The 15,103-nt window shown below is 40.1% G+C and overlaps 2 protein-coding genes across 4 annotated transcripts; both read left to right on the top strand.

Moving 5' to 3' along the window:
* Positions 1 to 269: 269 nt before the first annotated feature.
* Positions 270 to 8,669, top strand: narf (nuclear prelamin A recognition factor). 2 transcript variants are annotated; one of them, XM_037080919.1, is made up of 12 exons: positions 270 to 518; positions 1,426 to 1,498; positions 1,608 to 1,673; positions 3,121 to 3,249; positions 3,339 to 3,471; positions 4,210 to 4,344; positions 5,596 to 5,714; positions 6,262 to 6,391; positions 6,574 to 6,646; positions 6,901 to 7,038; positions 7,303 to 7,460; positions 7,599 to 8,669. In XM_037080919.1, the coding sequence occupies exons 2-12, from the start codon at positions 1,442 to 1,444 to the stop codon at positions 7,838 to 7,840; spliced, it is 1,380 nt and encodes a 459-aa protein (XP_036936814.1). In that variant the 5' UTR covers positions 270 to 518; positions 1,426 to 1,441; the 3' UTR covers positions 7,841 to 8,669. The 2 variants fall into 2 exon arrangements, with proteins under 2 accessions (XP_036936814.1, XP_036936813.1); XM_037080918.1 differs by having other exon boundaries at positions 271 to 728.
* A 3,982-nt stretch (positions 8,670 to 12,651) lies between these two features.
* On the top strand, positions 12,652 to 14,507 carry LOC119010388. Of its 2 annotated transcripts, none has more exons than XM_037082508.1 (4): positions 12,652 to 12,920; positions 13,260 to 13,625; positions 13,732 to 13,856; positions 13,953 to 14,507. In XM_037082508.1, the coding sequence occupies exons 1-4, from the start codon at positions 12,875 to 12,877 to the stop codon at positions 14,094 to 14,096; spliced, it is 681 nt and encodes a 226-aa protein (XP_036938403.1). In that variant the 5' UTR covers positions 12,652 to 12,874; the 3' UTR covers positions 14,097 to 14,507. The 2 variants fall into 2 exon arrangements, with proteins under 2 accessions (XP_036938403.1, XP_036938402.1); XM_037082507.1 differs by having other exon boundaries at positions 12,653 to 12,819.
* The last annotated feature ends 596 nt before the right edge of the window (positions 14,508 to 15,103 follow it).

Here is a 15,103-nt window from a genome sequence, read left to right as displayed (position 1 = left end):
GACGGGTTCACTTCCCCGCCGCCTTCAAAATAAAAGCTTCAAACGCACACAGTTAAGAGAAAGGACGCATGTTTTGTTTACTGCGCAAGCCTTTTCTATTTTCTGTAACATTATAGAAGAACAAAATTTAATTACACAACAATAACACAAATGGTTTCGTTTTGTACCGGACTTGGCTTAACCTTTCCATTATTTTGACAGGAGCCAGTAATTCTGTTATATACTTGCTAAAATCAATCCATCTAATGAAAGTTGAGGCGCCTCTCGTTGACCTTCCACGCTGTTTCAGTGTTTTAAACCGTATATGTGGATTTTACTTTATTTTATTTTTTTTGTGCCGCGACAAAAGTCGAGAACACTGTTTTTATCGGAAGTCAATGTTTCGTAGAAGCCCTCTGCTTTGTTTGCGCATGCGCCTCAGGTTCACCGGCGTACACAATGGAGTCGGACGTGTATCGACATAAAGAAGCGACGACGACTTTGAAAGCTCTCGCTCTTATATCGTGACATATGTGGAGGTTCGTGACGTGTAACAATGGCCCACCGCCCACAAACAGCCTGACTGAAAACCGAAACAGTGCTGAGTAACTGCTTCAGTTCACCCGCTGTGCTGTACATATCAGTGCTGGCTTCTCCTTCTACCACCCCTGTCTGCCGCACTCCTGACTGTCCTCTGCACATTCTTCCATGTCTTTGTCTGAAAGCGCAGTGAAATAAGAGACCGTCCGGTGAGTTACCTTAAAATCCGACCTTGTAATGTTACCACGGGGCCTGTCGCAGAGTTAAACCAACACACAGTTACACAAACACATTGACTAAAATCACCCTCGTCATCGGAAAAAAATGGCCTGCGGCGCAACACCATGATTTAGAAATCGCGTTGTCAACGTTAGCTAAAATTATATTCTACGCAGCTAATTCACGTAAACGTTGCACAATGTGGACGGTTTAGCTAGCTGGGGCTGAAACGGTCCCGAGCTGCGATCAAATAATCACCACTGATTCGGCATTTTTCCTCACAACTTGGGGCAGTAACATACTGCATTCATAACGTTAGTATTTGTGTGTTATTACAGGAACATCGCTTCCAGCCTTCGCTTGTCTTTTTCCCTTTATGCGATCATAATAGCCTGTAATTGCTTTTGTGGCTGTGTTTTTGTTGGCACTGTGTATATGATTAACGTAATCCACTTAAATTGTAATGACAGGATCCTAGTTTGTGGTCATTGCCAGTTTCCCACCATTATGGACCTGTTGTGTTTGTGATAAGCGGGCGTGTGGTAATAGGACAGACAGGGAGGCAGTCAGAGGAGGGTGGAGCTGACGAAACTGCACAGAGGAGCAGGCTGCAGGCACACTCGTCATTCATCTGAAGAGGGAATATGCAGTGAGCTAACGGTGCTGTTATCTATGTGTCACTCTCAGATAACCTCCAAGGAAAATGTCAGATGTCAACATAGCAAAGCGCAAGGAGAAGTGTGAGAACTGCACCAAACAGGTGATCATCTGGATTTGTGTCACAGTGTGTATCTTGTGTGTCAGTCAACTGTTTTAGACATGCAGACTGTGAAAAACTTTGCCACTGATCTTTGATTTTCCACATACAGTGCAACAAGAAGCAGAGCGATGATGGTGCCAACACACACCAGGAGAGAGAAGAAGTCAATGGACAGGTGTCTGTTTATGTATTTATTAACGTCTGGTTGTTTATTAAAGGGGCACTCCGCTTAGTTTATACATTAGAATGGGTGTACTCCTAGGGTTGTGCCAGATAGCTTTGAAATGTATTCTGTTTCTGAATACAAATGACATGCCAGTGTTGGTCATTGGAAACCTAATGCTTTGAAAGGAAATCAATCTAATCTGAAAAGGTTAAGATTACTTCAAAATCAGTCGCACAAAATATTGCTCCTTTTGCAAAAAACAAAAAGGAAAAGCCAGCAGCCACATAAATTAGAGTTCTCTTCTCTTTTAAACATCTCTAAACACTTTTCAATGCAAGTAAAATTCCATTTGCATATTTAGAATAAAACTGTAAACTGAAATTACCTTTACAAAAAAAAAGAACTGCCACAAACCACAGTTGTGCTTTGTGTCATCTACAACGTGTGGGAAGCTGTTTTGTTTTTGAAACTGTAAATCCTCTATCCAGCTGAGAAGCTTAAAAGCTAAGAAGTTGAGGCATGTTTGGTGGTTTTGTTTAATAAGTTACTTCACAATCAATCACTTGATGAATTGTTGACAATTAATTTAGTTTAGATTGAAGACTCAAATAATACACAAGCGTATACTCTCTAAATGATGGGCTGTTGATGGTGATTTTCAGCCCAACTGTCGTGGGAACATGGCAGTTCATCCTCCTTCAATATTAGCAAATCAGGACGGAATAATACATTTGTTATGGCTTTGAAATATTGTGGAAACATTCAGATTTTGCACCCGGGATAGTTCTATCAGAATTTTAAAAATGTATCTGAATGTGTTGCTGCTGTTTTTTAATCAAAGGCCACATGGCAGACTTTGCTTGTGTCACACCAGAGAAGCACTCACTCAAAATTTTAATATTTGCTTTCAAATGTAAATAAAAAGGAATACTAATTCCATTATACATTAATCATCAAGTGTCTTTCATGTGTAAACTCAGAATTTTATTATCATAAAAAAGTCGATTTTTTTTAAAGTCATGCCATATTTCAAGACCTAAGAAAAAGGTAATCAAGTAATTCTTGACAGTGTAACTAAAGTGAATCACAAATGTTTCAGATGTTATCTTGGCTCATTATAACTTTGTCACTACTTTGCCTAGTTTACTTGTACTAATAAGACTGTGAAACCCATTGTATTCCATTTCTTGCTCTAAAGGGCTTTGAGTCTGTGAATTTATAACAGAGCCTTCATTGCAAATCGGATGTGTGTAGTTCAAAACATCTGGATATTTACCAGGCAGGTCTAAAAAGGTTTTGTTGTGACTCAAAGTCAAGGTATCTCGGCCTCTGATGCTACAAGTTTGACCATTGTTTGTAAAAATAAATAAATAAATAAAAGCTGGTATACACTTTTGAATTATAAAATTAGTCTCTTTTAAACCCTCCATCTAACACCCCTGTTTTGCCCCCAAAGATACATGAAGGATCCCAGTTGTTGCTGAGTGCCTGTCTGTCCTGTGACGGCTGTGTATCAGAGGAGGAGAGCCTGAAGATCTCTCAGCAGAGCCCTCAGGAAGTGGAGCGTGTTCTGGCACTCAACAAGGTACAGAAACCGTCTCTGAAACCTGTGATTGAGTTTCCTCATTGCAGCCTGAGCCATACCTAACACTGTCTCCATTGTTTCTCTGTTAGAAGTGTGATGTGTCAAAACACAAGGTGCTGGTGGCGTCCATATGTCCACAGTCTCTGCCATTCTTTGCTGTCAAGTTTGGTCTAGACATCACTGAGGCTGCCCATAAGCTCTGTGGCTTCCTCAAGACTTTAGGTGAGCAAGTTGGATTCATATATCGCCGGTTAGTTGTCACATGAATGAAACATATGACACATATCATACATATATACAGTTTTAAACAACTTTTAAGTGTTTTAGTGACAGATTAATTTATGTGCATGTCCACAATACAATTTACCTAGATTCGATCAAGGATTTCTATTAACAATTCAATCTATATCATCATTTTCTCAGCTTCATTCAGTCAAAAATAAGTTTATCTTCCCAGAATTGTTAGTTTGTTAGTTTGTTTTGGGTTTTTTCAGTTGTATTTGTATTTGCTTTGCAAATATTTCAGAATTGATTATTTATTCAAGTATTCAGAATGAGAATTTAAAACATTTAGAATTGCACTGAAAATTGAACTGAACTGAAATTGAACTGATCTGCAGCTGTGATCCCTGCAGACTCCCGTCAGATTCTAGGGCGACTAGCCTCAAAGCTAACTGAGCTAATGACAGATAGTAGCTATGGCAAAGTTTATAGAGAGCAGCAGTCAGCGGTTACCCTGGTGATATGCTTGCACCATTTGCCAGGCGTGTCCTTCGTCAGGTGGCCAGTTCTTTCATGTTTGACCTTAAATAGTCAGAAAGGTAACTTCCTGAAACTCAGACATTTCCTTATTACTGCTGTGTAGAAAACTTCACCTACTCACCGGCATCTATCACAGACATTTGATATTCTCCCCCACTCCCCCTTCTTTGTACTCATCTGTCTGTGTTTTTCTTGCAGGAGTGCAATTTGTGTTTGACACCACTCTGGCAGCAGGCTTCAGCATCTTAGAGAGTCAGAGGGAGTTTATTCAGAGGTATCGCAGGAGGCACCACGACTCCCACGCCCTGCCTATGTTCACCTCCTCCTGCCCAGGTAAACCCTTCCCTCATCTCCCACTGTTTTGTCCTCCTATTCCCCTCCTGTCAGACTGTTTTTTATTTCCAGATGAACTACCCTCAACCCTAATGTTTGCCTCTATTTCCTTTTTGTTTAGGGTTTTTTTTTTGCTTTCTTCTGCTTCCTCTGCTCATGCTGCTGTACACACAGTAAATGTGCATGCCCTGTTTTGTATGGGGGGTGCTGAGTTTGTTTTAGAAGTCAAGATAGCAGTGGTGTGCTGGTGGGGAAAGATAGAAGGCTTCTGTCACCACTCCCTTAATCAGAGATAGGAAGAGCAAGAGTTAAAGACTTCTTTGCTTCCCCCTTTTTTTTTCTTGTGAGAACAAAGGCATTCCATTCATTCAGGCTGGTGTGCCACTGGTCATATGTGTGGCATTGCTCTGCTCCAGAAAACAAAATCGCTGTTGAAGTGCATCCTGCCAAAGTGTTGCGAAAGTTATTGTAGGGATGAAGCAATTATTTCTTTATTATCAATTAAACTGTTGATGATCTATTAAAACAATTATTTAATCAATACTTAATCTTTACAAGGCCAAAATACTATTAATTACATTTTTCCAGATGATATGACAACTTCTTATAATGTTTTGCCAGACTAAAATCCAAAACCCAATTGTTTATCTTAATGATATATTACTGAGAAAGCAGGACATTTTCACAAATTAAAAGCGGTAAGCTGAGTAATTTTGGCAATTTAGAGGGTGTTGCTTAATTAATTACTCAGCTATCACAAGTGTTGGCTGTTAATTTACTTCATCAATGAATTCATGAATTGTTTCAGTTCTCAATGATAGCTTGCTGATGTTGTTGAATTTCAGCCCAACTGAGGAAATCTAGGGTTGCAGTGGTATACCAGTTGTGTATTGTGGTTTAAAAAATGGACAGTTATCACACTGTTTGCATTAGATTATCTACAGTACCAAATTATACCATGTTGGGGTTATTAAAAATGCACATATTTTCAGTTCTTATAAAGTTATATAAAGCATTTGTTTAACCAAAGCATCACTCTGTTTTCACTCATGTAAGCATCAATGTAACTGATTATGATATTTTTTAATACTGTATATGCACAGTTATCTAATAGTTATACACAAGGGACAGCTTGGCATTTAAAATATATGTTGGGCTTAGACAACACACAGCATCCAGTTTGTTATACTGTGTGTCTTAGATATTAATATTTTTTATATAATGTGTAGCTGTGTCTGTGTGTGTTTATAGGGTGGATCCGTTATTCAGAGCGTGTCCTGGGCAGCCTGGTCACCCCTCATATCTGCACAGCCAGGTCTCCTCAGCAGGTCATGGGCTGTCTGGTCAAAAACTACTTTTCGAAACAGCAGGTGAACATTTACTATCAGAGCAGTCAAGTTCATTTGGTTTGTTGGTGGTACCACTACACATTTTTGTCACCAGTAACTGTTGTTCATATAGTGGCAATATCGGTAAAAGCTGGAGGTAATGGGTTAGTAAAGTTGGGCAAATTAGGAAATACTAAACTGAGTAAGTTGTCTGTCTACAAATTTTAAATATCTGAGTTAAGTATGATATTTCACATTAGTTACGCTTCATTTCATCACTGAGACCCAGCTAGTGCACAGCTCCTGAACAGAATTTCTGAATATGCTTAGTTCAGTATCACTTAAACAAAGGAAGCATCTCTTCTTTAGCTTTGGGTTGAATCATTTATAGTATTCTGAGTTGTATAGCAGCTCTGACTAAATGATGGGGCTGGGTCATATGCCAGTTAAAGCTTAAATACTGAAATATTCACAACAATCATAGTAGTATAATTGATATTCTCTTAGAAAATGTAGTGTAAAATGCTTCTGTTTGTTTGTCTGTTGAAAGAAAGCACCTGCATTATTATGTTGTTTTTTCTCCGAGCAGAAGCTGAGTCCAGAGAAAGTGTACCATGTGTTGGTTGCTCCCTGTTTCGATAAGAAGTTGGAGGCTGTGCGAGAGGAGTTTTACAACAGCCTACTGGAGACCAGAGATGTGGACTGTGTCCTCACCTCAGGTTCGGTCCTCTGCACCATTTACACTGATGCTCAAGACTAAAAGAGTTTCATTACTGTTATATATAATTTTTTTTACCCCTACGTTATGTATCATAAAATATAAAAAAAACATTTTTCTTTCTTTCTTTTTTTTTTTTTGATTTATTTACTCATATTTACATACTTATTTTTTATGTTTCAGGGGAGATCTATTGCCTGATGGAGCAAAGGAAGGTTTCAGTGGAAGAGCTGGACTCAGTTCCACTGGACCATGTGTGAGTAGTTTGACTCTTTGTCATCCTAGACACAACAACACAGTTTTGACATAAGTTTGACTGTAAAAAGATATTGTGTACATAACTTGCGTTCCTGCACACGACAATGATTTTCTTCTGCCCCCCTCGCCACATTTGTTTCTATTGTCCATGCAATGAACATTTTCTTTAAATTTGCATCCAACATACAATTTTATCTTTGTACTGATTTGCTGTGAAAGTCGGTGTCATAGTTATCTGTACTGACCCATCAGGCTTGGAGAGGCTGGAGATGTGGCGCTGGTGAGGCACGAGGGCCGAGGCTCTGAAGGCTTTTTAGAGCACGTCTTCAAACATGCTGCCAAAGAACTTTTTGGTCTGGACGTCCATGAGATCACATATAAGCACCTCAGGTGAGACAGGAGGTGGACCCTGAGACTTATTCTGTGGAAAATACTGTAGCTCGCTCTGACTTCCAGTCAGCCATTCCAGGCATTTTACTCCCAAGTTCTATCTGTCCTGATGAATAGATTATCACTGTATGTCCAACATCCTGATATCTTATAGTCTGAATGCTTAAGAGCAACATTGTGTGTGTCATATCATTTTATCTTTTAATTTGGACTTTAAATATATAATATATTTGTCTGAAAACTCTTCCTGTGTACTGTTTTTAGGAATCGGGACTTCCAGGAAGTGACTCTGGAGCGGGATGGGGAAACCCTGCTGCAGTTTGCTGCTGTTTATGGTTTTAGGAACATCCAGACCCTGGTTCACCGAATGAGAAAGGGACGTGTGCCTTACCAGCTGGTGGAGGTGCTGTCCTGCCCAGGAGGTAACACCACACCTACCAGCATGATTGTGAACGTATTAATTGCTTAGTGTTTATGTTTGCTTTTAGTGTTGGTGCTTACTTTTATTACTGCCCTTCGGTTTGGATCCGCTGGTGTGAGTTCTTCTTGTGTCCACGCAGGGTGCCTGAGTGGCCGCGGACAGGCGGAGAACGAGGCGGGAGGCAAGGTAGATAAAGTCCTGATCCAGCAGATGGAAGAGGCCTACAGCAGCCTGCCAATCCGTCTCCCAGAGGTGAACCCCGCCCTTCACACCCTCTATCAAGAGTGGCTGCAGGGCCAGGACTCCCAGCAGAGCAGCACACTCTTACACACCCAGTACAGAAATCAGAGCCACACACAACCTCCACACATGCAGTGGTGAGGAGAAAGGAGGTGTTGAACTTTGAAGACTTGATCGGAGTTGAACGGTCACTGCCTCTGGTTGATTCGTCATTCGTGCCGGCATCATGAAGGATGAGCTAAGGACCATGTTGTACTCTGGACCAGTGCAGCAGTTCTTTCATTTGGCCACAGGGGGGTGATGTCTGCATTTGAAATCAGTGGATCGCCTCTTCCAAACCTGAGCCTGAGAACAAATCAATATCCACAGTCTAGAAAAACACAGACTTTTATGCAGACTAAAACAGTGATATCAGTAAGCTGCAGATATTGTGAACTATGTATGTAAATTTACAGAGCAATAAGCCGCTGACAAAACAACTGGAGTTCATGATCTGAACCCGCGGATTCTGAATGTACATTTAAGGAGTCGAATACTCCACATCTGAACTGTCCATTATGAAACCTGCTGTTTTCGTTTAGTGTTTAGGTTGTTTCCCCAACGTTCCTTGCTGATAGATGATGTGTTTGAAAAAAACAGGTTTATAACTATGCAACCGTGCAATCATCCTATCTCAGCAGTCAGTGTAAAGTAAGGCTGAAGAGAGGTGAAAAGTTCTTTTAGTAACACTCAATCACCTGTCAGTGTTTGCTTTAGAGTAACCTCCAGCCCAGTGTTTATCCGTCCCAGTGAAGAATCAAGAGGCATTATTTTTTTAATGGTACATGCTGATTTCAGTTGTTTTATCACCTTGTGTCCATTCCACAAGCTGGTCATTTTAAGTTAAATGTTGTTTTTGTCCTCTGTTTTACAAGATCAAACATGTTAAGCAGTAAAATATTCTGCCAAATAAAGTGTTGTCTCATTTGAATGGAGAGAGAGTGGTTGAACACAAGGTCACCAACTCCGTAAGATCTAATGAATATTTCTCAAACCGAGGTCTGCAGATTATCTAGCACAATGTGCTGCGCTCCACAAATAAAATCCGACTCAATTTCACTGAACAGATATCTCAAGATCATAGCGAATTACAATACCAGAGGTTCTTGCTTTTGACCTGTGACCCACCAATAAGTGTCAGATTTTGCCAGAGCCAGAAGCAGGAGCTGATTAGCTTTGCGAGTTGGCGAAAATCTATCCTCGCCCTATCCAGCTATGGTGAACTCAGTTTGGCTGAAGTGCAGGGGCAAAAAAAACAAAACCAAAAGCATCCTGTCTGCATTTGCATCTTTACCACTGGAACGGCACCAAGAGAAAGCATTTCATCATGTTTCCTTTCCTTGGCATTTGATCTAATCTATCAATAAGAGGTATCCAGTGTAGCAATGTAGGGAAAGATAACGTAGAAATGTGTCATTTTATGTGCTGTGATTTTTGCCCAACAGCAGTGGAGCACAGTGATTCCATGGAGGCTTATCAATGCCTTGAGATTGGCCGGGAGCCAACAGAGACTCTGTGAACACTGTAATTATTTGAATTACCCAGTGCTCATTTTGGCTGTTAGCTGTTATAGTTGCACATGCTCCCAACATGTAATGATGAGGAAAAAATAAAGACCAAACCTAATACCAAACAACGAGGTAACCTGTTCCACTTGTTCTTAATCAACTGACAAACTGTCTACGCTGGCTTCTGGAAGAAAGTTTCCATTAACAAAGAGAGTCAATGGAAAATGTTAAGCACAGTGCCAGCTCCCACTGGGCAAAAAAACAAAAGGAAAAACAAAAGGTACTTCTTGTGCAATGCAGGCAAAATGCCATCATGCAATTCAAAAGAGAAACTGTTTACATCATGTGCTGTTTGTTCCCAAATGTCCAACAACCTGAGATTCATATTCATGGTAAATAAGTATTTATGAGGGGCGTGCACTCGTATTTGATGTTGGACCCCATTTGGAACCTTTCTCACTTCATCCTGTCCTCCATTTCACTCTCTCCCCTCTTCCCTGCTCACCAGCTTTCAGTCTCATCAGGTACGTGTCAACGTTACACCACCAGCAGGTTTTCTTTTTTACCCCTAGGCGTGGTGTGTGAGTTGAACCTGTCACCTGTCGCAGTTTTTCCTTAATCATTCACTGGAATTCACATCAGAAAGAAGCACGCTGCGAGGTAAGTTCCTGTCCTCCTGTGTATGTGTTTATATAAATGTGTGTGAGCAAGGGTGTGTTTTTTGGACTTTTTTCACTTCAGTCAATTAAAGAGTCACTTAAAGGCACAATAATGGTTTTATCAGAGTATTGGATGTTTTTGGTTATTATGTAGAGTTTGCGAAGTAGAAGTGTATTGAGAAATTGGAATACAAAAACAACATCTTGAGAAAAAAGTCATAAGCATGAACATGTCAGCAGATAATAAATATTGGAATATTGTTGCAGTAATTTTTTACACAGTCAAATTGTCAATGTTCAGGTCAGTTTCTTCAGTTTTGCATTCACACTGCTACCAGTTGGAGTGCCAGAAGATGGACCTTTCAGCCATTTATCCACTTTTTGAAGCTTTTTGTTTCACGACTCCCAGCTCAGTAGTTCAAGTATTCATCCATCATATTGATCTTTGGTTTTCCTTTAACTGTTCTTGCATTGCCTTTGGCTTATTATTTAAAACGTTTAAACGCACTTTAATAACCATCATAAAATGATAGCGTATGGTTAATTAAACTGTTGTTAAAAAGTTACATCACTGTGAACAAGTAAGTTGTAACTGATGTTTATAAGACTTTGAATGTGGTTAATAAATGGTTGATAAAGCATTGGACTGTTCGAACTGCAAGCATGAGACTGTAAATTCAGTGACTTGTAGTGTGGGAATGGTGTGTTTCTGCCATCTGTATTGAGTAACTGCAGTGAGAGTGTTACGTATATGTTTACTTCAGCGTGCAAGTTTTCAACAAATAACATTTTATGATGTGATGAGTTAGCCCCCACATTACGTCTGACAAACTGTGACAGACCTGGGATCTGTATTTAAGACCGTGGTGTTCCTCTCAGAAACTGTGTGCAGGGTGTTATTTTGCCATTGTTTTACTATTTGTATATTGCTTTAAATGCAGTTAATCAGTTAATGCAGATAGGAGAGTCGTTTCCCACATTTTTCGCAAATTTTGGGTTATTTAAACAAATAATACAAGACTTTAAAGTTATCTACCTAATCTCTTAGACAGCATGACATTAGGTGAGTCTTGTTGAGCTCTACCTAGGTTAGGCAGGACGGTAAGGGGAACTCTGTTGTGAATATCTGTTTCTCTTTCTTCCAGTTTCTGACAGCTGTGAAACCTACAGCATGTCCTGCCTGGGGACAGCTTTGATTCTGCTCTTTGTAGCTCATTTTCTTCAAAAGAGTGCATCACTCACCTCAGGTATTTTATTATATTCCCTTTACTGTAAATAAATATGTACTCTACAAATACATTTTGAAGTAGATAACAAAAATGTCATTTATTGCCCTTTTTTCTCATGCAGAGGTGTCAGCGAAGTGCAACTCGACAGTGGAAGTTGTAGCCGGAGAAGCTGTGACACTAAACTGCACTATAACGACGATGCAAGACAACTGTAGTGTTGAATCGTACAAGTGGAATAACACACATGGTGAAATATCGTGTAACAACAGTGGCTTGATGGAATACAGCTGTGATGGGGTTAATCAGACCTATGTGTGGTTGACCATACAGAATGTCAAGAAGGACGAAAATTACACCATTGAAGTAGAAACAGACTGTGGTCTAGCTAAGTCACATATCAAACTACAAGTTCAACAGAACTCCAACAGAACCCCTGGTGAGTAGCTCCCATTGTCTTAAAGTCTTCTAGCAATTTTTCTCTAAAAATGAATGTCCAGAGCAAGTTGAATTTAATCCACATGTTAATATAAGTATATTGTATCTTGCCAGGTAAAATTGGGTCAACGCCGGCCACTGAGCAGACCACCAACCTTCACGTGACAATGTTCATTTTGGCTATTTTCATCACCCTTTTTGGCATTTTGTGTTTTCTGTTTAGAACTAACAGAGGCAGAGAAATAACTGAATGGTTCAAAAGGACAATTCAAGGAAAACCCAATGTTCAAGAAAGCAACACTTCTCTGATGGCCTGAAAAAAATGTGACATTTTTGTTTATATATTTGTGTGTGAGGATGTCCTGAGGTTTCTTCATTTTTTTTTTTTTTTACCTTTGCCATGGGGGATTTTTTTTTTTTTTTTCCAGGACCATTTTCCATCAACCATTTTATTGTTATCTCTTATTCCTCTCCAGAGCTGGTTGTGCAGCTTCCTGCCTCTGAAAAGTCATACTGTCATATTACATTTCCCAGTGTTCTTTGTAATTTTTGTACAGATTGATCCCTGTATGATGGTTTAAAAACTGAATAAAGATGCCTGCTTGGTTTGTATAAACAGTGTTATAAAGTCTTCATTTATTTAGAGGGGTTAGGTTTAGGGTCATAGAGCCATGAAAGTGCATAAAAATGGATCACCTGTAAGCCATCACTCTCCCAGTTGGTGCCCAGTTGCAGACATAATTGCATGGTCAAAACCATGTATCTCCAAATGTGTCAGTGTTTTTGATGAAACTTTAGAAAGTGACACAATTCTCCCATTTTTTTAAGCCAAACAAACCATTTATAAGTCACTGAATCATGAAAAATGCATTGACACAAGGCAGGAAACATGACTGATTTTCTCTTTGCGATGTACATGAAACAGTTGTTAGTAATGTACGACTGTGCTTTGCCAGTAACAATCAGCTCTACATCTTTTATCTGATGTAGCACCACACACACACACACACACACACACACAGCTGAATAAACAACTACTTCACTTCCTTTTCACGACACACTTTGCCCTTTAAGAACTGATGAAAGAGTCACCCTGTCAGTCAGTCAGTCAGACAGACAGTCTCTGCATCTTGGGCAGAGTCTGCGGTAGCCTGCCTGCAAGGCAGCTTGCAGGATGACAGCCCACTGGTGGAGCTGTTTGTTGGGACTACTCTGCATGCCTGCTGAGGTCATACTCAGCACCTGGACAGGTGAGTGTGTGTTTGTGTGAGTGAGAATATAAAATAAGAAATATAAAATTAAATTATGGATGAGTATTGGGCTTCGGATCCAAAAAAAGACGTCTTCAATGGTGAGTCTGAGTCATCTTTCCTGTTTGTTTGAAGCTTCATCCTGTTATTGTGTCTAAAAGCAGTGGTGGAAACACGTCTATATTGACTCGTCACTTCAGTAAATGTTCAGAATCCCACATAATTACAAGTAATTTTATCTGCAAAATGTACTTTAAGTAGCAAAAGAAACAGTACTCGATCTGTAGAAAAATTACCTTTGTGATTGTTACAATAGCATTTTACTGCACCTACCTGGGACAAAAAAAATTTTTTTTTTAAATCTTTTCTTAATAACTTTTTCTTAAGGTTAAGCTGATATATGACCTGCCACACACTTACAATACATCTCTCTCTGACAGTTTCCCAAGAGCCCGTGTCCATCACTCAAATGAGAGTCAACTCATCTATGAAGATCACATGCTCCACCTCAATGTATGAAACCATGGGGGTCTACCTGCGCAGGAGTTTCCATGGCAAAAACGACGTTGTGTTCCTTGCCCTGGAAAATGGACAGGTCACCCAGGACACCATAGCTGAAAACTTTGCAGGCCGAATTCACATAGCTAAAAAGCAACAGATCACTGAGGGCTGCGGATTCACCTGGGAGCTGTCTCTGCTGGGGTTGGACGACACAGACCACTACTACTGCAGCTGGATTTACTTCAACTCAGAGAAAGGGAACCAAGAGACCCGATCCAGCGATGGCACCATCGTCCTCGTCGGAGGTTGTTAAGCTCAAACCGGAGCTGTCCATTCGTGAATGTGAAAAGAAATCACTCGACTCACTGATTGTGTTATTGATTTAACTTCTCTCCTCTTTTTTCCTCACAGAGAGAGACCCCCAGGAACAATGCAGCCACAACATTGACAGTCTCATCTTTATTGCCCTGAGTGTGACAGCGTTCACCGCCATACTGTCCCTCATCATCGGAGCACTGGTTGTGAGAATCAAACGGGTGAGTACTTTCTGTAATCAGATGGACCTGCTGTCACAACCGTGCAAAGAAAACATGGCATTCCAATTATTACGTTTTGCTTTGTGTTTCTTACAGTTTAAAAAGAAATTCCGCCCTGCCAGAGATGTGAGACCATCCAGACCTAACAGGCCTCAACATGTATGTCACCATCAGACAGTTCAACATTGTCCGTACTTAATCACCTCTGCAAATCCCTTGGACTTCAGGGGCATTCTGTAATGCTGAGAATCCATGTAATGATGATGATGATGCTGATGTCGCATTAGCGTTGGCGAAGTCAAAGACTCAATGTGCACAATGTGTGTTTGTAACTGACTGAGTCAGCGGCTCCAACGAAGGAGAAAGCGTCTCACTTCTTGCTCTTCTGTTCATTTCCTTTGATGTTCAAATATGTGTTTTGGGTGCAGAAATGTGTCTGAGCTACCACATCCTGGCCAATGTAGATTGTAAATGCATGTCGACAGTGTTAGTGAGGGAAAACTGCAGAGCATACATTTTTGTCACACGTGTTTCACAGCATTCTACCTACATTTCCTCTGTGTGTCATTGGTAGACTTTGAACTTTCAAAGAAATGCGCACCATTGTTTTCTGCCTTATTTGATCTGTGCATTAAATCTAAGCTTCTTCCACTTTTGCTGTTGCTTGAAGTCCTTTTAAAAACACACGTACAGATAACACACAGCGCTGCCCTGCTTGACATGGAGGAAGAGAAAATTCACCTCGAAATAGCATTCACATTTTATTTCTTAGTATGGCAGTATCCATGCATGTTGTTTTCATGCTGATTTCCAGCTTAAGGAGACAATTTTACAGTACAAAGCACTTCCCTTTTACTTTCACCGTGTCTCTGTAACTAGGTCTCAGAGTTGCTAGGCTTTTTCAGCTGACTTTCATTTCCCTTTTCTTATTTAAAGAAAAAAAAATAGCTTTAACACCTTTTCTTTAGGGAGTGCAGCATGTCTTATGTCTGTTTGGCCAGCTGTCTTTAATATCAGTGTCAGGTGGGTTCCTTTAACAAGTCCTCAGGTGTGTGTTTTATTAGCCCACTTGCACACTTTTTTTATGTTGGACAAATTTCTTCTTCTTCTTTTTTTTTTTTTTTGCCTTCACACAAAAATAGATTACAAAATATTTCCGGAAGCACAATGTCATTTGCTTCTAAATAGAATGGATTATTCCATGACAAATCTAGTTCACACAGAAACCTAGGGAAAATACTGTCCTG

Source organism: Acanthopagrus latus, chromosome 20 (assembly GCF_904848185.1).
Source record: "Acanthopagrus latus isolate v.2019 chromosome 20, fAcaLat1.1, whole genome shotgun sequence".
Classification (NCBI taxonomy): Eukaryota; Metazoa; Chordata; class Actinopteri; order Spariformes; family Sparidae; genus Acanthopagrus; species Acanthopagrus latus.
The sequence above is the reverse complement of the archived record's forward strand: the minus strand, read 5'-3'. Positions and strand labels throughout refer to the sequence as shown.